General features: G+C 40.0%; 1 protein-coding gene across 1 annotated transcript in view; it reads right to left on the bottom strand.

Annotated features, from left to right (window-relative positions):
• LOC134102296 (cation channel sperm-associated auxiliary subunit gamma-like) overlaps positions 1-24,354 on the bottom strand; it is a 445,552-nt gene that overhangs the window by 246,962 nt on the left and 174,236 nt on the right. Inside the window, exons 10-12 of the mRNA XM_062556364.1 lie at positions 24,096-24,222; positions 20,904-21,065; positions 15,145-15,254 (exon numbers count right to left, since the gene is read on the bottom strand). Coding sequence (XP_062412348.1) covers positions 15,145-15,254; positions 20,904-21,065; positions 24,096-24,222 — 399 coding nt within the window. The remainder of the gene's footprint in view (positions 1-15,144; positions 15,255-20,903; positions 21,066-24,095; positions 24,223-24,354) is intronic.

Raw genomic sequence — 24,354 nt, 5'->3', positions numbered from 1 at the left:
AATTTGCATTTCAGATAATTGTATTTCACAAACACTTTGGCAGAACTAGGCCTATGCTTATGGGAGACAATAGGCTATATTACGTTCATACTAATTTCTTCTATGACCACCGAAACAATATTTAGGGCCCGAGCACCGAGGTGCAAGGCCCTATTGTTTTTGCTCAGATTATTATTATTATTATTATTAGGGCCCTAGCACCGAGGTGCGGCCACTGAAGCAGAGCTCTGGCCTAGGGTGTGGCTCAGGGACTCTATAGCGCCACCTAGCGCGCTGTCTGTTGTTGTTGACACATACATTCACGGAATTGAACCAAATTTGGTGTACATGTGTGTTGTATGAATCTGAACAAGTTTTACATTTAAACTACATAGTAAATATTAAAAGAATTTGAATTATGTGAGATTTTCTGATTTTTGCACATCATGTATTTTGAAATACTTCTCCTAGACGGTTTATCGAAATTATGTCATTTCAGCAGTAAAATGATCTTGAGGGGTTGCCCAAGAGAAATTGCGACCAGATTTTCAAAAGTATATCGAAATGGCGAAGGTTTGAACCTAGGTGTCTTATAAAAGGAACAAAAAGTTGGTGTTATAGGCAGAAAACAGTGACTAATTTGGATGAAATTTAGTATTATTTAGTGTGTTTGTAGTGACAGTCATATAGAAGTTTTGATGTTGTTCAATGTGGTGTTGATTGTGTCACTCAATAGCACATTAATGATCATAGTTGACACATAGTTTCACCTAAAATATTTTGAAGCGAGTATACGAATAGTATTATTCATATCAACCTATGCTGCAATTTTGACTTTAATCATGTTAACAGAAAGTGAGTTATTTGTTTATTTCATACTTGCCCATATATTTGGTGGGCTTTTTGCTATCGCCCCCCTCTCTGCCCTTCTTTCTCTCTCTCTCAGCTGGAGGTCTCTCTCCTTCCCCTCTCTCTTGCAGCTCACACACGCACGCACTCTCTCATTAGCACATACACATTGACACACACACACACACACACACACACACACACACACACACACACACACACACACACACACACACACACACAACTCACCCTACTAGCCCCCTAGTACTACTTCTAGATGTTACCCGGGTGCGCTTAGGTGGGAACGCAGCCGGCACAGTTCTGGGTAGAGATGGGGGGCGTACCGATGACGTATAGAAATGCGCCCTTGCAGCCTGCTTTCTTTGAGGTCTATGCTTGCAGCGCGAGGCAGAAAGTACAAATTGCCATGGTAACGATAAACATTGCCCTACGAGTATGAACACAGACGAGAACACCGGAGTACAGAAAACAGTGACATTTTGTTGTGTACGTACAATAAAAATTGAAACTGCAATCACGTTGTTGTGTTTTTTTGCGGGACAGGCAGGATTATCCTTGCAAACGTGTATAGCTTGAAGTGTTGTCGATTAGCTTGCAACTAGCTGTTTATTACAGTGGTTAGCAATTAACAGCTAGCAGCTAACAGTTAACGTCGCTGTTATTTAGCATTGTTGCTTTTTGTAGGAGTTGGGAAGGAGCCTCAGACCTCTGTGTGCTGTTTAGAATCTATATATTTTCCAGGTGTGTCATTATTTTCTATTAATTTGTTGTGTTGGATGTTTATACCAGAGAGGGTTTAAGTAGAGCTTTGTTTATACTGTGGTCCTGGCGTTAGCTATTTTTTCCTCTATGCTAGCTCCCGCTGACTAGCGAGTTAACTACTTCTGTTGTTTCATGATGTTTTGGATCTGATGTAAGTTTGCATCATCCAGGCAACACAGCACAACAACGCATTTATTTAGCGTCATCTCCCTCCCCCTGCAAGTGCTGACATTGCCCCACCCCTCGCGGCTCCTGCTCGGGTCTAGTGTGAACACAATTACCCGTATCTCACTCGGACATAAAGCTCATGTGGGAAACGTCGTGTCGTGCCTCTATCCGGGTAAATATGTCCAGGTAACTTCTAGAAGTTATGTGGGAAAGGGACTACACACACACACACACACACACACACACACACACACACACACACACACACACACACACACACACACACACACACACACACACACACCCCCTTTGGGCAGCCGTGGCCTACTGGTTAGGGCTTGGGGCTTACCCCTCACTGCTCCCCCAGCACCGCTGGTTGGGCAGGCAGCTCACTGCTCTGGGTCAGTGTGTGATTCACCTCACTGTGTGTTCACTGTGTGCTGTGTGTGTTTTCTAATTTGGTTAAATTGGGTTACATGCAGAGAAATGAATTTCCCTCACGGGATCAAAAAAGTGTATATTCTATTCTATTGATCCATTTGTCTCTACCCCCTCTGTCTGTGTCTGTCTAGCGTTATTGCTATCGATAGTCAGAGATAGAGCTCTGGCCTAGGGTGTGGCATAGGGACTCTATAGCGCTACCTAGCGTGTTGTCTGTTGTGGCTGACACATACATTCAGGAAAATTGATGGAATGCACATGCACATGCACATGCCCACCAACACGCACATGTTGCTTTGTTAGATTCCGAAATCTCACAGGTCTCCGCAACGCAGGTGCTTGGGCCCACCATCGCCGCTTGCGGCTATATTATAGATTGAACTCTTTTAATCTACAAACGTTTTCTATCTATAGCCTAATGTTGATTAGCCTATGCCAAAGTTGTTGAGTTTAAATAGCCTCGTATTATTATTCTCATTTTGTGTAGACAACTATCTATTTTCTTTTTTCTCTTGATGTTCAATTTGATGACTTCTGATGAAAATCCTGTAGACGGTGCATGTAAAGGCTGGCTTACATTGGACGATTTTGGCCTGTTTTAACAGTCGGCGACTACATTTCCAAAATTAAACTATTAAAAACCAATAGTAACCTCTCGCGAACACGAAAACAGGAAGGGGCAAAATAGGCGACAGCTGTAGCCTATATGATTATTTGTTATTTCATTTCTTATAATTTATTAGTCGGCTATTCTACGAGACAGAACAACTCTATATCTGTTAGTGATGTCACACATCAAACAATGCTGCAGAAACGTGAAAAAATTACTTTGATATGAGTAGGCTATCATGTGAGTTCCTGTTAATGATGACGTGTAGCCTATTGCACGATGGAAATAATTTGAAGGAATCTAGCAGCAGTCTTGTAAATAGTGACCCACAGTCTGCAAAATCCTAATCTGAGACTGGCCTGTGACTAGACTGTGACTAAAAACTCAATGAATTGTCTTAAGATGTGAGAGGGTCTGAGACTGTAGTCTTTCAAAAATCAAAGTCTGTCAATGTAAAGTAGGCTTAAATCGAACTGAAATCCTCTAGTATTGCCTTAATTTTACGACATGTATCCTCTTTTCGTCAATCTACGATTTTGGTCTACTTTTCTACCTCGTGCACGAACGAGCAACATGAAGCTGATTTAAGCCTCTTTTGAATAAGCCAGGGCAAGATGCAGCTAACTTGAGTTAATGGAACGGCTTCAGCCTCAGATGAAAGTCTACGCTAGGTCAAGCCAGGCTATTTCGCGAGGTTGATGGAATACCTGGTTTCCCAAGTTTGCCTTATTGCGTCTTGCCCTGCATTTGGGTTTAACACTCCTTCCCTGCAACACCTGTGACCGTATAACAGAAGGAGCATCTTCTGCAGGGATGCTCAGTAGAGCTGTGACAGCTTCCTTGCTGTGACATCTGCTTTCGTATGGCCGTCTTGTGGCAATTCAACACCCCCTGTCGAAGACGCATCACAGGTTCACTTAAATAGTGTGAACGCGGGCCGTTCACCTGTAAGCACTTTGGTTCGGGAACCAGCACCGGCACCATTCTGGCCGGCCTGAAAACACCCAATTACCTCGTTTCGACCGCAGCGGTGCCGGTGCTGGTGCCGCGCCGGTGCCCAATCTCGAACTGGTTCTGCGTGTTTCGACCGAACAATGACAGGTGCTGGTGCCAAAAAGCCAGCACCGGCACGGCACAGTGAAATTGCTGGTCCCAGAGTTGGGGCCGTTACGTAATAAGGGTCGTGGCACCATGGCAACAGTAAATATACTGAACTGTCGGTAACACTTTACATTACAGATCGGTAATAAGTGGGTAATGTTATGGTAATATGTATGCAATTTAATGGTAATAATATTTTTAAACCACATATTACAAATAATTAATGTGTGATTTCTAGACAAATACTGTGCAATTACCATACAACAACAATGCAAATAACTTGGGTTTAAGGGTAAAATAAAATGGTAATAACTGCTGTAAATATGTACTTACTGAAGCAATAGATATTTAGGATTTACTTATTGTGACATAATATGTGACCTGTTATCTGTTGTTATGATGAAATAAATGAGGTAATTTCACAATAACTATATGGTATCAGGGCTGTAAAATACTGTTTTGTCTGGACGGTTTTCTGTACGGTGGGGAGTTGGTAAAATCCTTTCGAAAAGACAAAACAGTATTTTACAGCCCTGATACCATATAGTTATTGTGAAATTACCTTATTTATTTCATCATAATAACAGATAACAGGTCACATTTTACCATCAAACTAACTACCACAAAAACGTTGACCACTGTGTAATTGTGCCATAACACTTAGAAGTTACTATGTAATTTAGTCCTTCATAGCACCATAATGTTGGTATAATTGCAGAAATATTATGTCACAATAAGTAAATCCAAAATATGTATTGCTTCGGTAAGTACATATTTACAGCCGTTATTACCATTTTATTTTACCCAAGTTATTTGCATTGTTGTTGTATGGTAATTACACAGTAATTGTCTAGAAATTACACATTAATTATTTGTAATATGTGGTTTAAAAATATTATTACCATGAAATTGCACATATATTACCATAACATTACCCACTTATTACTGATCTGTAATGTAAAGTGTTACCGAACTGTCGTTTAAAAATGAGCGTAGCACTCTAGAATCTTTGGTTAACACTATGGTATGACGTTAGCAAAAGCCGACGTTAAACTAAATTAGCCTACGTAAGCTAGAAGGCTAACGGTATAAAATAGTTTCACTGACAGCTAATATCTCAGACCAGACGTTATTAGTGGGTACAACAATGGTATAACCAGATAGTAAATCGTTTATTTTCAATCTACTTTAAACAAATCCAAGCTAAATAACGTCACACAAATGACATTTCAACCGATTCAGCAGTCATTTACCGATATCGGCAGCCATGTCTTTTTTTTGTTTTCACAGCTGATTCAGACGTGCGTCGGCATAGTAACACTCCACTCTAGTAACATTCTGCTCCGTGCTGAACCCTATGGAAATGCGTGCCGGTGCTGGTGCCGGTGCTTTACCAGAACCAGCTCAACGTCAGCACCGGCACCAGCACCGGCACAGCCCTGGTCGAAAAGAGGTAAATGAGTACCACTTCCAATAACAATTGACCTTCCAAGTACCACGATTATGACCGGCATTAAATTACAGTTGCATAGGCCAATATTTTACATTGTACATACATAGTTTTTTACATAGTATAGTATAGTATAGTATAGTATAGTATAGTAGTATAGTATAGTATTGTAAATAGTATAGTATTTTTCTAAAAGTATATTTCTGGGGGCTTTTTGCCTTTATTCATATACAGTGGGTACGGGTTGAGAATGCACCTTCTCCCGCGGGACTCCCGAAGAGATCCCGCAGGCTGTCAAGCCGATTTTTTTCGAGGCTAAGGCAATGTACCCAAACAACCACCAGGTGGCAGAAAGTTTCAACCCGCATTTCAGCTGCATTTAAAGGGATAGTTCGGGTTTTAAGGGTATTTTTTTTTTTTTTTTCAAACAACGTGCCATTCCGACATGAGGTCATTAATAGGCTATTAATGTCATAACTATTAGGCTATCATTAGGCTTACTATGCATGGCTGTAGGCAGCTATGAGGCCACTGAGATCTGGACCTCATCGGTTTTGAGAGCTGGAAATACATGTGTTTGATAAATATCGGTATATTGTTGTGCATGTTGCGTTGGCGACTCGGGGAAGTGAAAGCAGTTCTGTATAGACATTGCACGTTTTCATGGTGATCATCGGCGCAGCTGTAGCTGATTGTGAAAGCCGATTGGAAATACATAAGTTTAGAGCGAGTTATGTTTGCCATGGTAGACAAAAACACTCAAATAAAACAATAGCCTAAAAAATAACTGTAGTGCGTAATGGACACGCCTCTATATCCTAAATAATGTTCGAGGTTCGCCATTTGGTAATATGACCTATCCTTACTGAAAATAATTTAGATTGAGCACAACTAAAGTTGCACGAAGGCAAAATACAGTCCTAAGCCTATTATGTAGCCTATAGCCTGGCCAATTAGCCTATTTTGTAGATGTGCAAAACCAGCATTTGCGTGCGTGCTTGCCGGTGAGGTGTAGCCTACAAAAATGAGCATAACATCTGATTATTAAAGTATGGCTATAGGATAAAGGCTACTGGTAAGAGAAGAGCTGGTTTAAAATTCAAGTGTAGTAAAAAAGTTTGTGCACATCCCCGGTCAAGGTGCAGAACAAGAGTAAATCATAAAAAATGGAAAAAGGTTTGCACACTTGAAATCCTTCTTTCTTTATTTTCTTTTCTTTTCTTTAGCACAAATGAATGACGTTTCGACCGTGTGGTCTTCTTCAGATTAAAATTCAAGTAACTTGCGCTATTTAACCCCTCGAAACCGACTGTAGGCCTATTGCAGTCTGCTGACAGACACAGCCAGGCGACGCTCCCAACCCATTCATTCGTGCCCAAAACGAATGAATGGGTTTGCCCTTACTTTAAAATGGAGGCCGGGGAGAGCGCGCGGCAGCTATTGTATGGAGCTGGCTTAACAAAGTTTTGTGCGTTATATATATATATACATTCCTGCATGCTGCATTACCGTGACCCTTAGCCTACCTTGTGGATGATTTTTTCTTATTGGAACACAGCAGGACAGAATGCCTTTTATCTAACAAACGCAAAAGCTGAGATTGTTGGAAGGACTAGGCTATACTCAACAAACTTGTTTTTCGTTTCTGGGAGATCTCGTTATCGTTTTGGATTGTCGGATTTTTATACTTATTGTTTGGACTTATGGACAATGAACTTTGAGGGGCGGTTGTTAGTGCTTTACAAACCTTTGTGTTAATAAGTGTCGGTCCTCCTTCAGCTCACTGTGCGATGCAGTTGCGCACTAGTGGCCACTAACTCATTAACTGTTTACGACACAATACAGTGTGATATTTGTGTTTTTCGTTTCTTAGATTTAATGCATGTTTGACATGTAAACAGGCCTTCTGTCCGTTAACTTAAGGCCTTCTTTTGCATGGGGTTGCTCGCATCCGCCCGTAACCTTATAGGCTATTATGTGCGTAGTGGCAGTATACTCTTGATTATAATAAGAGGCAAATTGTTACAGGACAACCTACACTGACTTCCCCAATGCTTCCCCGCAGCACATTTCATTTTAAAAGCATATAATATAGGATGAACAAAGTCTATGGACTTGCTTTAATCCAGTAGCCTAATAATTAGGCTATGTGCCACGTCCGATTTCGCAAGTGATGTAGTAGGCTACATTTAAAAATCGACAGCCATCTGTGAGACTATCCATTTCATGAAGAGCAATTGTCTTGTGCGATCATTCCCCCTCCCCCACACTCGTCTAACCAGTTCACTAGACATTATAGCCTACCTATATACAGCATTGAGGACGACTGCCTGCCTCCCTCCCCACTCTCTCTCAACAATTATGTAAATGTCAAAATGTGTGTGTGTGTGTGTGCGCTGAACCACGAATTCACATATTAACTTTTCTTTTCAGCAGACATCGCAAAGATAAAAAAAAATCGTAAAACTGAGAAAATCTTTGATTTTTTTAATAAAAGAATGCCTTTTTGTCTTAATGGGTTCCGGAAAGGTTCGTGGAGTGGGTTTCGAACTCCGGTCGCCAGCGTGCGGTACAGATGCCTCAACCAGTCGCGCCACAGCTCGAGTTTTTTATCTTGTCGCTTAGCCTACACTTTAACACTTGCCAACAAATATAAGGGATTCAGTCAGTCGAGTTTATTTATCCACGCCGCGGCATGCACTTGAAACGCCGATCAAAAGTTCTGACATGTTAAACTGACGTTAGTCATTAATTCACCACATGATAAAATGCTCATAGCTTGACGCACAGTAGCCTACGGTAGTCTATGCCTATCTCTGAATCAACATGAACATGCATACCGAGAAACTTATTTTGTGGAGCTAGGCCTACTAGTCGATGGTTACAATGAATCACCCTGACTGCCCTATCGCATATCTGACCATCCATTGTTACAATGTTACAAAATGCGCGATCTTCTCCATGCATAGCCTACGGTTATAAGTAAAGTGACAAGCATAGGCATGTATTAAAGAGATTTTGGTAACACTTTATTTGAAGGGGTCTACATAAGGGTGTCATGTAACCGTCATAAGAATGACATGACACGTCATGCACATTTATGACACATTATTGATGTTTATGACTGTTGTCATAATGTGTCATTCGGTTTTTGTTATGTCAAGTTGACATTGTTTGAGCGTCATCATTAAGACAACTTGACATTAGGCAAGATGACATTACCTGACGGCGTCTTTGTCATGACAACTTGACATTAGGCAAGAAAATGTAATCCGTTTACAATATTGTCATGACAACTTGACATATAACTGTGTTTGGCCTGACTTATCTTCTAGGTTTTTTAAGTGATGAGCCTGAACAATTGGCTGTCATGACACCATTATAAATTGGTCATGAATACTTTTCTTGACCTCAACTACAGTGGTACAGTTTTGACTTGTCATTAAGCTGTCACAAAGAACTATTACTGACCAAAATAGTTTTCTGACAGTGTCATGAATACTTACCTTTGACCTCAAGTACAGTGAACCATCTTAGATGTTTCCTGAACATATCATGAAGTGTCATTACACTGTCATGTAGGTTTCATTTCTGTACATTTTACATTTCTTGAACATTGAGTCTAATTTCAAGTATAATAACAACAAACACCATACTCAAGTCATGACTTCAAAGAGTTTTTTTTTCTGCAATGAATTTTGCAAAACCATAATACATTGTAGCGCCTCGTTGCCATGGGTAGCTATCCTGAGTTCTTTCAAACCACTTAGCTTAGTGATCCCACAATTATATGCAAATTTATTTACTCTTATTTACACATGCATTACACTCATTCTTCTTACTTTCAGTTTCAGGTATCAAATGTAATACAACCAACATCCAAGCAAACAATGGTTTTCTTTTTCATTAAAATAAAATACCAAACCCTATACTATAGCCGGCAGTTATTAAGTAAATAAATAAAAAATGAGTAGGCTACCCAACCAGTTGTCAGAGTTCGTGTGGCAGGCTTTTAACGTTGCTAGTGTGCGTTGAAGCCTACAACCTCTCACGCCACTCCAGGACATAGCTCCAGCAGCGCAACAAAGAAAACTCAGCGTGTAGACCAGATGGACAGACGTCTTCAGCAAGGCTCGTGGAGGTTCCGAGAGAGGATAAGTGGCCGTGCAGGCTACCTCACGCAAAGTCATTGACAAGTCGCATTGTGCTAGCAGCTAGCTAGGTCTTGCTGACTAGCTGAAGGCTTTATACTCGTGGGAAATTCTCGTCTCGAAGTTTTCACTTCCAACTCAATTTCACCGTCTAGCAGTAATGTTTAAGTAAGTGTTTTACCCACTAAACACAAAGGCTATATTTGTGTTAGGCTGCGGTAAACCTTCCCCGTTCAGCAGTCGTTCTCCCTTCTTCTCCCTGGTGTTGGAAGTGAAAACTTTGAGACGAGAATTTCCCACGAGTATTTAAAGTTTAAAAAAAATGAAATGTCATAACGTTCACTGGTGCGTTACCATGACGATAGTTCTCACGTGTATGCCGGTAAAGCGTGGAGGTGGATATCGACGCCATATTGCTTTTTCCCAAAACATTCTGATAACACTAGAGCAGTGGTTTTCAAAGTAGGGGCCGCGGCCCCCTGGGGGGCCGCCAGGGGGCGCTAGGGGGGCCGCAGCAAGTTGGATGAAAATAAAATGTAAAAGCAAAAGCAAAAAAAAATAAATTAAAAAAAAATCATAAAATATTTCTATTATTGTATGTATTGATATGAAATACCATTATAATTATTTGTTGTAGGCCTTTACCTGATTGTTGTTTTAGGGATGTAACGATTACCGTTGTAAAGGTGAACCATGATAAAAAATGTTGACGTTAATAATTACCGTGTTCATTTCAAATATCATTATCGCGGTTGATAGCCATGGTCTGGAAACCGTGTGTTAAATTCCTTCCAGCTTCATCCGAGCCTGCTTTTGACATAGGCCTGGCTACTATGAAGCAAAATTGGTACCCTGATTGTGTTGCCTAATTTGATGGATTTTACCACGATTCGGATTAGGCTACACCTTATAAAAGGCGGAACATTTTCACCGCAAACGTGCGCTGTGGCTGCATATAGCCACTCTGCGTCTTTTTATGTAGGCTACATTCATATTAAATCAATTCCACTAACGTTATCAGGAGAATACCGTAACGTTTTATTTTAAGCACTGGTTGTCAACTTGTCACTCATTGGATAGGCCTAAATATAACAGATATACCAAACTCAAAGTCATGGTAGAGTAAGTTAAGCACCCAGTCAATTAAACATGACCAAGGAAAAAGTGAACTGGACAACATACAATGCCATGCTATGGTAACCTACCTAAATCATAGAATTTAACATTGCAAGACACTTATCTTTTCTATGACACCAGAAACATTTTCTTTACCTTGTTAGTTTTTTGAACATTCATTTTATGTAATGAAAACATATATCCTTGAACTATGCGTGATTATTTTCCTAAAACCGAATGAAACCCAATTACGTTCACGTACTTTTTAAAGTGACAGGCACTCAATTAGACCTACACACCACCCCTGTGATATCATTAAAGACAAGTGTAATCAATGTGCAGTATTCAAATTACTGAATATGTTTAGCTATAAGTAATTATGCAGATCCTAAAATACTATAAATGTTAACAAAATATAAAGTTTATGAATTCAAAATATGAAATAGAAACTAGACAAGCCATTTTCTGTGTGTGTGGAGGGTTGAACAGAGACTATTGTCACTGCTGTGCATGATCTGTATCCCGCTTAAGGTTTTGCCTATATTTTTGTAATGTAGGCCTAATAGGCCTAAACACTGTCACACTTTTTAAAACTATTTCAGCTTGTGTAGGCCTATCAGTGCTTTTTTAACACATATTTTTTTAAAATACCGTGATAATACCAAAAACCGTGATACATTTGGTCACTATAACCGTGTAAAACCATTACATCCCTAAATACATAAGTGTTATTATTGCAAAGCCTATAAAATAAATAGATTTTCACTTATATAGGCCTATTTTATTTACTTATTTCTACATTTGCCGTGTATCGCTGATGGGTTCAATGCAACATCATGCAATAGGGGGGCCTTGGCCTTAATCTAGTGGTATTTGGGGGGCCTTGGCATGAGAAAGTTTGGGAACCCCTGCACTAGAGGGTAAAATGAAGTGTCCACATATGAGGACAACAGGTTTTTATTCAGAAAAAGCAAACACAAGGTAAAGCAGAGCCTAAATGTAATGTCCTCATACGAGGATGCAGGGTCTCAGGAGGTTAATGACAAGTCAAAACTGTACCACTGTAGTTGAGGTCAAGAAAAGTATTCATGACCAATTTATAATGGTGTCATGACAGCCAATTGTTCCAGCTCATCACTTAAAAATTAGACTGGTTCTTCAATCAGCCAAAGAGGACACATATAACCCCTCTCCTAGTTACTCTCCACTGGCTCCCTATAGTAACCAGAATTCAATTTAAATCTCTCACTCTGGCCTAAAGGACACTGACTGGATCTGCTCCCAGCTACTTCAGTTCTTCGATCAAGATCTACATTCCCAACCGCCCATTGCGATCTTCTGAGAAGCGTCTGTTATGTCGACTAACCATACATGCTAGGTCAAATTGTAGATCCTATTCTTCAGTGGTTCCATGTTGGTGGAATGAGTTGCCCAGTGCTTTCCGTTCCAGCAACAGTTTTGGATCTTTTAAGAGGGGTCTTAAGGCATATTTGTTTAATATGCACTTAGTCTTTTGAGCGTTTGTTATGTGTTATGGTTTGTATAATAGTATTGTTTTGTTAGAATTTGTCCAATGTTAGAATTTGACATTTATTCTGCTATTGTCCTATACCATGCTATAGTTATTGTTATTATATAATTAACTGAGTGACTTATTTGATTGCTATTCTCATTTCATTGTTTTATTTCTCATTAGGTTAGTGCTTAAAATGATTGTTTTATTGATAATATTGCTATTCTCCCTATTTTGTAATTGTTCACTGTTTAATTTGTATTGTTATTTATTTGTTGTCGCTTTGGACAAAGGCGTCTGCTAAATAACCATAACCATAACCATAAAAAACCTAGACGTTGTCATGACAATATTGTAAACGGATTACATTTTCTTGCCTAATGTCAAGTTGTCATGACAAAGACGCCGTCAGATAATGTCATCTTTCCTAATGTCAAGTTGTCATAATGATGACGCTCAAACAAGGTCAACTTGACATAACAAAAACCGAATGACACATTATGACAACAGTCATAAACATCAATAATGTGTCATTAATGTGCATGACATGTGGCATGTCATTCTTAGGACGGTTACATGACACCCTTATGTAGACCCCTTCAAATAAAGTGTTACCTAGATGATTTCTGTTAAATACATTTTATTTTCAGTTATCAAAAGTGGTGGGGACAAAATCTGTGTTAACAAGTGCTGGGTAGGCTACATGTACCCAGCGTCGCCGGTTAAAATGAACATGCCTCCGTTTTAAAATAGCCTATACATTTCTAAGTATTCCTATAGCATATAAATGTAGCCTAAATGTCCATCTTGTCCATCTCTTTCGTCTTCGCCTTGACAAGATTCACGGAAGATTCGGACACGGAAATGCCATCTTGTAACCGTAATGAATTAATGAATTAATCCAAGGTTGCCTATCGAGTCTTTCAGGTTGAATTGAAGGCTATTTCCTTCTGATAGGCCTATAGGCGATTTTCTAAAACCAATTTCATTAATTTCAACAATGGTTTATTGAAACGTCGTTTGATTAATTTCGCCAGTCATCACCTTCATTTTAATGATTAAATGAGACGGATTAAATGAGACAGATATGCGGAGCATTTCTCTCCCTCTCCATTGACCAAAACGTTGCTCTGGCATCTCTGCTGGACTGACTGAGTTATAGGCTACGTCACGTGAGAGAGCTGTGGGGTAGGCTGTAAAACATTCGATAACTCTGCAACTGCAATCTGACATGCCGAGCATGTCTCTTTTCTCCGCTTGACACCAGCGCGGTGTCTTAGGGTTTTTCCGTGTTTTCCGGTATGAGCCGAACCTTCATGTTATTAGGGCGGTCTTATGTTGCCCCCTTGCGGTTGCAGTTTTAATTACAAAGTCCCGAACCTTCGGGATTCCCGATGTGCGGGAAAGAAAGCAGCATTCTCAACCCGTACCATCTGTAGAGGTCGCTAAGACATGTGACCAACTTCATCAAAACACAAAGAATTATGGGTATGTTTGGCTTGCCTGATGCCAGCCGATGTAAACTAGTGTTCTGGATCTATGATCTGGCATGATAATAATAAAAACTAAGCGTGAACAAATTGTGTGAAAAACAGAACATAATCTTGTGCTTCCTTACTGATGCTATCCATGCCATTCCTCGCCTTTTTTTCACCTCTGAAACATGGCGTGTACTATTATTTTTCCACGCTGGAAAACGATAAAAGATAAGCTTCATGTTACTCTATTGAATTTTATAACACAGCAGGTTAACGGCATTTCGACAACTGCACTTCGTTGTTCCCGCACGTCAGTAAAACAACTTAAGTTTTGGGCCACCAATTCCCAAAAAGTAGTTTAAACTGGTCATTACCGGTATATATTTGAATAGAATTTGAAATGATTATTTCATCTTCATGAAAAAAACATCCTGGAGACTCCCAGAGTACCACAACAGAGAGTCTGCGTACCACCAATGGTACCCGTACCACTGCACTTGAGTCTAAATCCCCCCTGGGGATTTGAAAAACTGCTCCAGACATCTGAATCTGTGAGTGTGTGTGTACTAGAAACATGTGAGTGACCATCAGAAACTTTGGGTCGCGATTTGGGCTCTTATGTTTCTTTTAAAACATATATTGGAAACTAGAAGATTCAAATTTGGGTTACAGGACGTTCTGAAAGGGTCGCTGATTGAATTCTGATTTTAAAAAATACAAAAATAAATAAATAATGTAGACAATTCTTTAGTCTACAAACTTCCAAGCCCCCGTTCTAAGATTATGCTATCTGAACCTGGTTCTGCACATGATTAGACCTACCAACAGTTTTGAACATTCAACTAATCATACAAGCTTTGGATATTAGATATTTAGGATAATTTAAAATGTATCAATTTATCCAGCGTCACTTACTTTGGCGGTGCGCTACACTGGTCTCTTACAAGGATCTAGCCAGCGTCTAAATAGTTACATTTTAATGAGTTGTGTTAACATTCCATTGTAACATTGTTGCCTTCATCAAACTCACGTCCACTGTATGTTCATGGAGAACTACCCCCCTCAGACTGTTTGCAACTATTTGATTATATTCAGGCCGACGGAAAACTGTTTACAAATGTTCGCCTATGTTTGCAAATTTGAATGCACCTCTATCCCAATGTGTAGCCTATTTGTTAGGCTATGAAATGTGTATATTTATGTATTTGAATGTTTAATCATATATATGTTTGTTTTTTTTTCTAATATAAATTGTCAAATTACTGGCTTGATGAATGAGTGCTGTAAATTTGTAACTGGGCCGCGACTGAGATGGTATATTCAAATTTGGGTCGCAGGGGGGAAAAGGTTGAGAACCACTGAGCTATCCCATATCCACTCATTTGAGATTTAATGCCACCTGGTTAAAAATGAGAGCCTCCTTAGATGAACTCTGGCACCAATTCTGAACATTTCTGTATCTATGGTTTCTAACAGCACCCTTTAGTTATTGAGATCTGACGAACCCGTGGTCTGTCCAAGACATCTGATTGAAAAGATTGTAGGACAAAATCTCTGCAACAGGTATTTTCCTCTTCACAATACAGGCTTTTCCATCCACAATAGAGAACAAGACCTGTAGAAAGATATGCAGATAAACACACATGGGCATGAATCCAGGATTAACGTAACAGCACTTACACTTTTTACACTAATATAAGATATTGCATACAAAATACAAATTAACTAACCAAATTCAGGCTAGCTAAGTATTCTTAGTTAATGCTTTGATTATTGCTTTGGGCCCGTATTCACAAAGAATTGTAAGGCTAATAGTAGCTCCTAACTGACAAATTTAGGAGAAACTCCTAAAGCTTAAAGGAACACTCCACTGTTTTTTCCATATTAAACTATGTTATTCCCTAAACTAAGATGAGTTGATACATACCTCTCGCATTTCAATGTGTGCACTCAAAGGCTCTGGTGCTACTTTGATAGCACTTAGTCAAGTCAAGTCAGCTTTATTGTCAAAACCATATGTACAGGTTATACATAGGATTCGAAATTGCAATGACAATATAGATATAACAATGACAGACAGCACATAGCAATATGACATTGCAGAAAGTACAATAAAACACATATAAAATGCTATAAAAGTGCAATTTCAGGCAGCAGTGCTGTTACTTAAAGTTAAAGTGCAACAGTGCCATTTTCGTTCAGATCATCATTGGGCAGTGGAAGAGGGACCCCACAGGAGAGAGATGAGGCTGGTGCTAAGACTGGAACAGAGGGCGTATTCACACCAGGAAGGTCCGTTAGTTCACTTATTTGGTCCGGACCAATTTTTCTTTCTTTTTTTCTTTTTTAGTGCGGTTCGCTTTCACACCGTGATTAATTGCAACCGGACCAGAATTTATAAACAAAAGCACATGTGCTAAAGTCGTTCAATCATTGGCTGGTAAACGTGTAGGTGGGGTGAAGAATAGGAAGCCAAAGTCAAAGTTGGCCCACGTAAATACTATGTATGCGTACTGTACTCGTTATTATCCTAGCAATATAGTTTATACAGTTACAGCTTTGCAGAAGTGCTTGAGCGTCAAGACCGTTTGATGCAAGTTTAACAATATCATGCTCGTAATTTTGCAACGACGAAGACGTGCAACAAAACAGCTGAGAAGAGCTCTCATGTGTGTCCAACATGCTACCAGCAGGCCTACGGAAGACGGAACGGGTAGGAGATGCAAAATCAAATTATTGTTGGCAAAAAAGCGTTAGCCCACTGCTGCTTACAGCTGTTGTGCGTCACGGAGCTATCCTACATTTCCCATAATGCGCAAAAACTACGGGAGCTCGTCAAATCCAAAAAAGGTAGATTTCTGTAACTGGGTCGGATCGAGGTCGGTCTGCTTTCACACCATAAACGAACCGCACCAGGGTTCGATAGGAACCGCTCCGAGACCACCTCCTCAGCTGGGTCTCGGTCCGCTTGTTTGGTCCGCACTAGAGTTCGAGTGATTGTATTCACACCAGTCAAAAAGGTCCGAACCAAGCAAGAAACGAACTTGAGTTCGTTTTAATCGAACTAAACAAGGCAGGTGTGAATACCCCCTAAGACTAAGGCTGTGTTCAGACTGCCAGCCAAAATCCGATTTTTAGCCCATTCAGATTTGAATCGGATGTCACTTTTGAAGTCTGAACAGTGACAGGTCACATGAAATCCGATTTTTGCAAACCACATCCAGGAGGTAGTTTCATATCGCATTCGTATCGGATATGGACAGATGCGTCTCAGTCTGAACAGCTCCAAACACTCAGATCGGATTTGACTGTCCGTGACGTGACTTTACGTGCTTTACGCGCGTGACCGCCCACCTATTTCGAGTTGTGGGCCAACGTTACGGCTATGTCTTTTGACCATGTTATATTAAACGTGACTTAACAATACTCAATGCTAAATAGTGCATTGTACCGTCTCTGCTCTGTTTCTATGGAAGTTGCAAGAATCCACGTTGTTCTATTAAATGCCGTTAAATAATTAAATAGCCTTCCAACAGTTTGAAGCGGAGCTTGCCACAGATTAGTTTTGGTTTCTGTCGCGGATATGCACACACGCATGCATGCATTCAATGAACACTCACCTAGTTTAGTTGTATTTTTCTATGTTTAATCACACCAAATTGGCAAGTATTTCCTCCTGATGGCAAACAAAATTGTTTTCGTTGCTACAGCAACCTGTCAGATCTGTTACTGATGTGACCCAGTCTGAACAGAGCCATATCCGATTTGGACACTTGCTAAAGGCAGTGTGAACAGTCAGGCCTAAAAATCGGATATGAGAAGGAATCAGATTTGAATCAGATTCGTCTGCAGTCTGAACGCGGCCTAAGACTCATGGGGGAGGGGAGGTGGGGCCTGATGGCTTGGTGGAAAAAGCTGTATTTCAGTCTGCTAGTCCTGGCCCCAAGGCTCCTCAGTCTCTTTCCTGAGGACAGCAGACTGAAGAGGCTGTTGGATGGATGGGTGGAATCTCTGGCAATGCAGAGGGCTTTCCGGGTGAGGCAGGTGCTGCAGATATCCTGGAGGATGGGGCGAGGGACGCCCATGATCCTCTCAGCTGCTCTCACCACACACTGTAGTTGTTTGTGGCTGGACACGGTGCAGGTGCCATACCACACAGTGATGTAGCTGGTGAGGATGCTCTCTATGGTGCCTCTGTAGAAGGTGCACATGATGAAAGCTGGGGTTCTGACTCCCCTCAGCTTGCGGAGGAAGTAGAGGCTCTGTTGGGCTTTACTGGCCAGTGCTGCAGTGTTCTTTGACCAGGAGAGGTCCTCACAGATGTGCACGCCCAAGGACTTAGTGCTGCTTACTTTCTCCACAGCAGCTCCATTGATTGTGGGGGGGGGGGGGCGTCCTGTGTGTGTGGTGTTATAATAGGAAGCAGCCTGTTTAAATATCTCCCAGTCTGTAGTGGAGAAGCAGTCTTGCAGTGCCTCTGAGGACCCCTGTGGCCAAACTCGTCTCTGCTTCTGAACCGTCTTTTGACAAGTGGCCTGTGTGCTGGCAGAGACCTCTGAAGTTCACCTGCAAAAAAGCTGTTATCTTTGAGATTCGGTATCTGCCGATTTTTACTATGGGAAAATAGCATGGGGATTTTGAATTATCGCACCTGTCAAACTCTCGCGGGGAAGATAAAGTCTTAAATGCAGACGTTTTTCTGAACACACTTTTGTCCTTGTTTGTATGTGAAGCCGGCACAATTTTTGCTACCCCAGAGCTAACTTGATAACTAACTTGCAAGTTGCATCGCAAGTTAGCTCTGGGGTAGCAAAAAATGTCAAGGTGTAGCTTTTTTGTAGGCGAACTTCAGAGGCCTATTAGCATGACAGTGATGTGATCAGACATGTCAAGGTGGGGAAGGGGGAAGGCTCTGTAGTAGGGCTGCAACGATTCTTCGAGTTACTCGATTAACTCGATTATGAAAATTCCTCGAAGCAAAACATCTGCCTCGAAGCCTCGTTAAATTCCTATGGAAGCACATCAGCACGTCATACATTCTTAATTTAGTTGGCGCGATGGTGACAGAGGTGTGTGGCGGGGCGAGTAGCCACCATCACGGCAGTGAGCTGCCATCATTATGTGTGTTGTCTATGTCGGGTTGCATGTATATGTTTGTTGAATGTGTCTATGTTTCCCGTTTATCCTTCTACCGTTTATAATTATCAGTCATACAAGTCATTCATCAGACCCTTCCCCGTTTCTCCCGTAGCTGTTATATGAAGGCCTACAAATGATCAAACACCATGGCGAGGCGTAGGCTACGCTAATACACCTAACATCACAACTCCCGACAGTTTAAAACATTCACCAATTAATCACATTATGTCTGTTAAAATAATCACACAACGTCTTGTCATAAATGTTCCTTTTATTTAGTTTCAAAGAACTATCAAGTCATTAGGCTATCAAGTTGTCACGTGTTTGTCCTACCCGGTGTCCATTGTCGCGTCTTCAGTCTGTTTGTATAGGAGTGAATGCTGCGTCTTTTTAAAAAACATTTTGGAACTTCCTGGGTCACCTGAAAGTTCGTTATTGTAAATGAATTGTAACTCCTAGTTCCTACTAGTTCCTTGTATTTTCTAGTTCTTTGGAATGTTGTTTTGGGGTGTTCTAAGCTTATTTATATTTATTGTCTGCAACCACCCCTGCTGAGATTTCGTATAGCCTATTGCTTGGTCCAATTTGAGGGGTACGTTCAGGAGTATTTAAACTGGTTTGTTCAGTCTGATAGGGGGGTGCTTGGTGTTGAGACGTAAGTGTTGCGATACTCCGCTATTTTATTGACTAGTTCAATTAGTCTGTGTAGTTGATTGTTATTTTTGAGCCTTGATTGAATTCATATTGTCAAGTCAGTTTATTTGGTTTAGCAAAAGTATTTATTTTGATATTTTTACTTTTGTTACAATTTCTTTATTTTTGCCCTTTGGGCCTTAATTGGGGAAAATAAATACCCATCCTCATTCATCCTTTTTCTGAATTGCTAATTCCATCAACCTCACACTGCTCCGACCACTCCCACCCTGGCCTTTACTATTTAAGCTTGTATTTACAGTTTTACATGTTATCCAATAAGTTGATTTAACTGTATTGTTGTGTAATTATTGTCACTGGCACTTAAATGGGCTTAGTTTTGGAGCCATATTTTGGATTTGGAATGAATACCTGTTTTTTTTACAGCCACATCATTCTCGTTATGCATGATTTGTTTTGGTTGTTTAAAAACGCAATTTTTTTTTAATCCGATTCATCGATTAATTGATCGATAAAGTGCTAGATTAATCGATTACAAAAAGAATCGATAGCTGCAGCCCTACTCTGTAGTCCCCCCTCTAGGTAGTGTAAACATTATCCAGGGTATTATTTCCTCTTGTAGGAAAGTGGATGTGCTTTTGTAATTTGGGAAACACAGGCTGGCAGGCTGGAAGCAAATGACTTAAAGGGATTTTCCACCTCCCCTTGAGCAGTGTTGTCACAGTTACTTTGAAAAAGTAATCTGATTACAGACTACTGATTACTCCTTTAAACAGTAACTTAGTTACTTTACTGATTACTTGATTTTAAAAGTAACTAAGTTAGATTACTTAGTTACTTTTTAAACTAAGCCCCCCACCACCTCAACATAAAAATGACAACCGGTTTTGCCAATACTCACTTTATTGGAAGTGCATTTTAACAGGAATGTCAACAACATATAGAAGACATCCTAACCTGCAAAAAGTAATTTCAGGGAAGTATCTAAAAAAATACTTTAGTCTACTGAGATACTGAAATACAAATGAAGTTTGTTCAATAATGTCTAGTCAGTACAGCAAATCAGGAAGGCCTATAGAAACTGTGATAATAGAATATGAAGATTTTGGTAGTTTGGGCTTTTCGTGTAGCCTTGGCAACTAGCCATTTAGCCATCTAGTATAGACCTGAATAATATGCAAATGAAATTGCACTTGTTAAACTCACTTGTGAGCGCACATATTGAAACGTGAGAGGTATGTAATCAACTCGTCTTAGTTAAGGAAATAACATAGTTTAATATGAAAAAACGGTGAAGTGTTCCTATAGGTCTGAGAGGCTTTGTGAATAACTCCTAGCTAAATATTTTACTCCTGGTGGTAAGATAAAATGCTTTATGAATAAGGGCCCTGATCATTTACATCTAATGCAGTTTAGTACTGTTTGCATTGTTTAATACAAAATAAAATAATATGTTGAATGTTGAGTATACCTCTTGCAGTTGTTTCTCAGCGTCCCAGAACACTGATAGCAAACTAGTGCCTATGAAATATTCCTTAAAACCTTTTAAGGCCTGCAGACTTCCAAAAACAGTAATTCCGGGAGATGGTTTCACCTTTACTACTGTGTCCATCCCCTCTTGCCCCCACCACACCTAAAATTCACATACACAAAAACACGTACACACACACATACATACACACACATGCAAAACAGCATCCATGCACTCTCACAAACATTTACACAAACATACACAGAAACTATATGAGTTTAAGATCAACACAGTTCTTGCACACTACAGTTTCCAAGAGATATATGTGACAATTTAAAGCGAAATCAGTCGCTTTGCGCACACCGTTATTTTGAGAAAATCAACAATAACAAACTTCCGGGGGGGGGGGGGGGGGGGTATTCCATCATTCTCGCTTATAAAGGCGGCGCTTAACAGAAATAACCTGGCTTGAACTAGCACCAACTTTTACTTGGGGCTGAAGCCGTTCTATTAACTAATGGTAGCTGCATCTTGGCCTCGTTAATTCAAACGAGGCTTAAATCAGCTTCATGTCTGCTCGTGCACGAGGTAGAAAAGTAGACCGAAACAGTAGATTGCCGAAAAGAGGATATAATGTCGTAAAATTAAGGCAAACTAGACTATTTCAGTTCGATTTACAAGCGCCATCTACAGGATTTTCATCGGAAGTAATCAAATTGAACACCGAGTGAAAAGAATAGATAGTTGCCTACATAAAAGGATAATAACGAAATCGTAGGCTACTGTAAATCGCCTAATTATGATGGTTTGAATTTGGACTTTGATTTTCTTCACTCTGAACAAAACGAGTGAATAAGTAGGCTATTTAAACTCAAAACAACTTTGGCATAGGCTATTTGACAATAAAGATAACCTTGTAGTTTAAAAGGGTTCACTCTGAAATATTTTTTCAGTGGTCATAAAATAAATTAGTATTGTCCTGGGAGTATTGGGAGAAAACCTAGCCTATTGTCTCCCATAAGCATATAGTTCTGCCAAAGTGTTTGTAAAATATAATTATTTGAAATGCAATATTGGCTTTCAATTTGTCATTTAATATTTAATTTGTGTAATACATTTGATGAACTATAGCATAGGCCTAATCAATAGATGAAGTGGTTTTAATTATTATAGCCTTTAAAAGGTTACAGAATTAGGCTATAGGCTGGCTTGCCTTGCATCATATAGCCCACTGACAGCCTGCCTACTGTCACTGAACAAGCTACTGTACACGACCCTTTATCAATAGTGATATGCCTTTCATTAAAGAGTATAACTAAACTAGCATTATTAATGTGTTAACATAGCCTATGTAAATGCATCGCATGGGAATCGAACCCGAGAACACGCAAAACATAACTTGGATGATATCCTGTCACGCTGCGCATGTCACCATGAGAGACGCACTGTAGGTAAAGCCGCAAGATTCCTTGGACCACACACAGATCAAGTTCAAACAATGTAAGTTGCATAATTTTCAGAAATTCTTTGAAACTAGCGAATAGGTAGCCTTAATCAATGCTTGCAACATTGTCAGAAAAAACGTTTCTCCTTCTATTTTTTAAGCTGTAGGCTACAGGTGACGAAAGCACAGGTTGACGGAACCAACGGTTTGGGACTCGTTTTCCGACTGGTGGGTTTTTTTTTGCAACACAGATTAATTTAGCTCGGCAGTTAGCCTGCCACCGACCAGGTTAGTTCAGAAGCATATGTTACCCCAGCAACTCAGCTGAGATTCCTGTTAGCGGGAGTAATGGAACCGAACTCTCTCTAAAATTAGCGTGGCTTATCAAAGTTAGCCGTGATTTACGGTTAGCGGGCTTGGTGGAATACCCCCCGGGTTAAAATGTTGAATTTCAAGTTTTCGCATAATTCGACAGTATACTATACAGTGTACAGTTTCATATCGTGAACGCATTTCACAGAAAAACATACGTTTTGACTGTTAAACCCGGCGAAGATTCAACACATTTGCTGTCATTCCCGTTCCATGCGCCGCTTAAGCCTACCCTACATTGACAGACTTTGCAAAGATTTGGAAGATTTTTGAAAGACTACAGTCTCAGACCCTCTCACATCTTAAGACAATTCATTGAGTTTTTAGTCACAGTCTAGTCACAGGCCAGTCTCAGATTAGGATTTTGCAAAGACTGTGGGTCTCTATTTACAAGACTGCTGCTAGATTCCTTCAAATTATTTCCATCGTGCAATAGGCTACACGTCATCATTAACAGGAACTCACATGATAGCCTACTCATATCAAAGTATTTTTTTCGCGTTTCTGCAGCATTGTTTGATGTGTGACATCACTAACAGATATAGAGTTGTTCTGTCTCGTAGAATAGCCGACTAATAAATTATAAGAAATGCAATAACAAATAATCATATAGGCTTCAGCTGTCGCCTATTTTGCCCCTTCCTGTTTTCGTGTTCGCGAGAGGTTACTATTGGTTTTTAATGTTCACGTCACTATTTGCATGAGCCACGACTGAAAAGACTTCCGACAATATCAAACATGTTTGATATTGTCGTAACGGCAAAACTAGAAAAAGACTGCCTCCGACGGACTTAAAACCGCTAAGATTGGCACCTTACACTAAACAATTTAGATGACGGGAGCGCGCTGCGATTCTAGTACAACTCCCAAGATTTCCGCCCGATTTTGGAAATTTAGTCGCAGACTGTTAAAACAGGCCAAAATCGTGCAATGTAAGCCAGCCTTTAAAAAGGTGATTTCTCCTCTTCTGGCATATCGTGACAGGAGAACCATGTCAACTTTGAATGCGGTTATCTTAGCGATAGTTTGTTTAATACCCTCGATATACATATCGTTGGAAAGCTGAGTTTATGGCTGTTCACGTGAGCACAATAACTTCATTTAGTAAATTTTAATGAAACGACTGGTTTCGCTTTGCAGAGTCACATATGAGTTTTAACTCAGGGCATTGCTGTAAAAGAGCTTGATGCTCAGTCAATTTCTCCCTGAATAAAAATTGATTGATGATGATGATGATGATAATGATATCTGCATGGCACAATTGAAAGAAACACTGCTGTTTCAAGAGGGAGAGGGACTTCACAAAAACACTGACAATCATTAGTGGATGAATGTGAAATATGAATATGAAAAACATATAAATGTCCAATTCAGACCTCTTCCAGATGTGTGACGAAGGCAAACTCTCCATGGTAGGACAGACTGAAGTACTTGATATTGAGGTATTGAGATCTTGAGGTCGGGAAACCTCGGACAAATAGGAAAGTTTGTCCTTCATCAAAACTGAAGATAATAGAAAGCCATTAATTAATTCAGACACATGTTGCAGATGAGAACAATATAATTTGCATTTTTATTTTCACATATGATAAACTGATTAATTACATCAGCCACATGATGCAAGTGAACGTCATT

Source organism: Sardina pilchardus, chromosome 15 (assembly GCF_963854185.1).
Source record: "Sardina pilchardus chromosome 15, fSarPil1.1, whole genome shotgun sequence".
Lineage (NCBI taxonomy): Eukaryota > Metazoa > Chordata > Actinopteri > Clupeiformes > Clupeidae > Sardina > Sardina pilchardus.
Note: the sequence above shows the minus strand (reverse complement) of the source record. Positions and strands in the feature narration are given on the sequence as shown.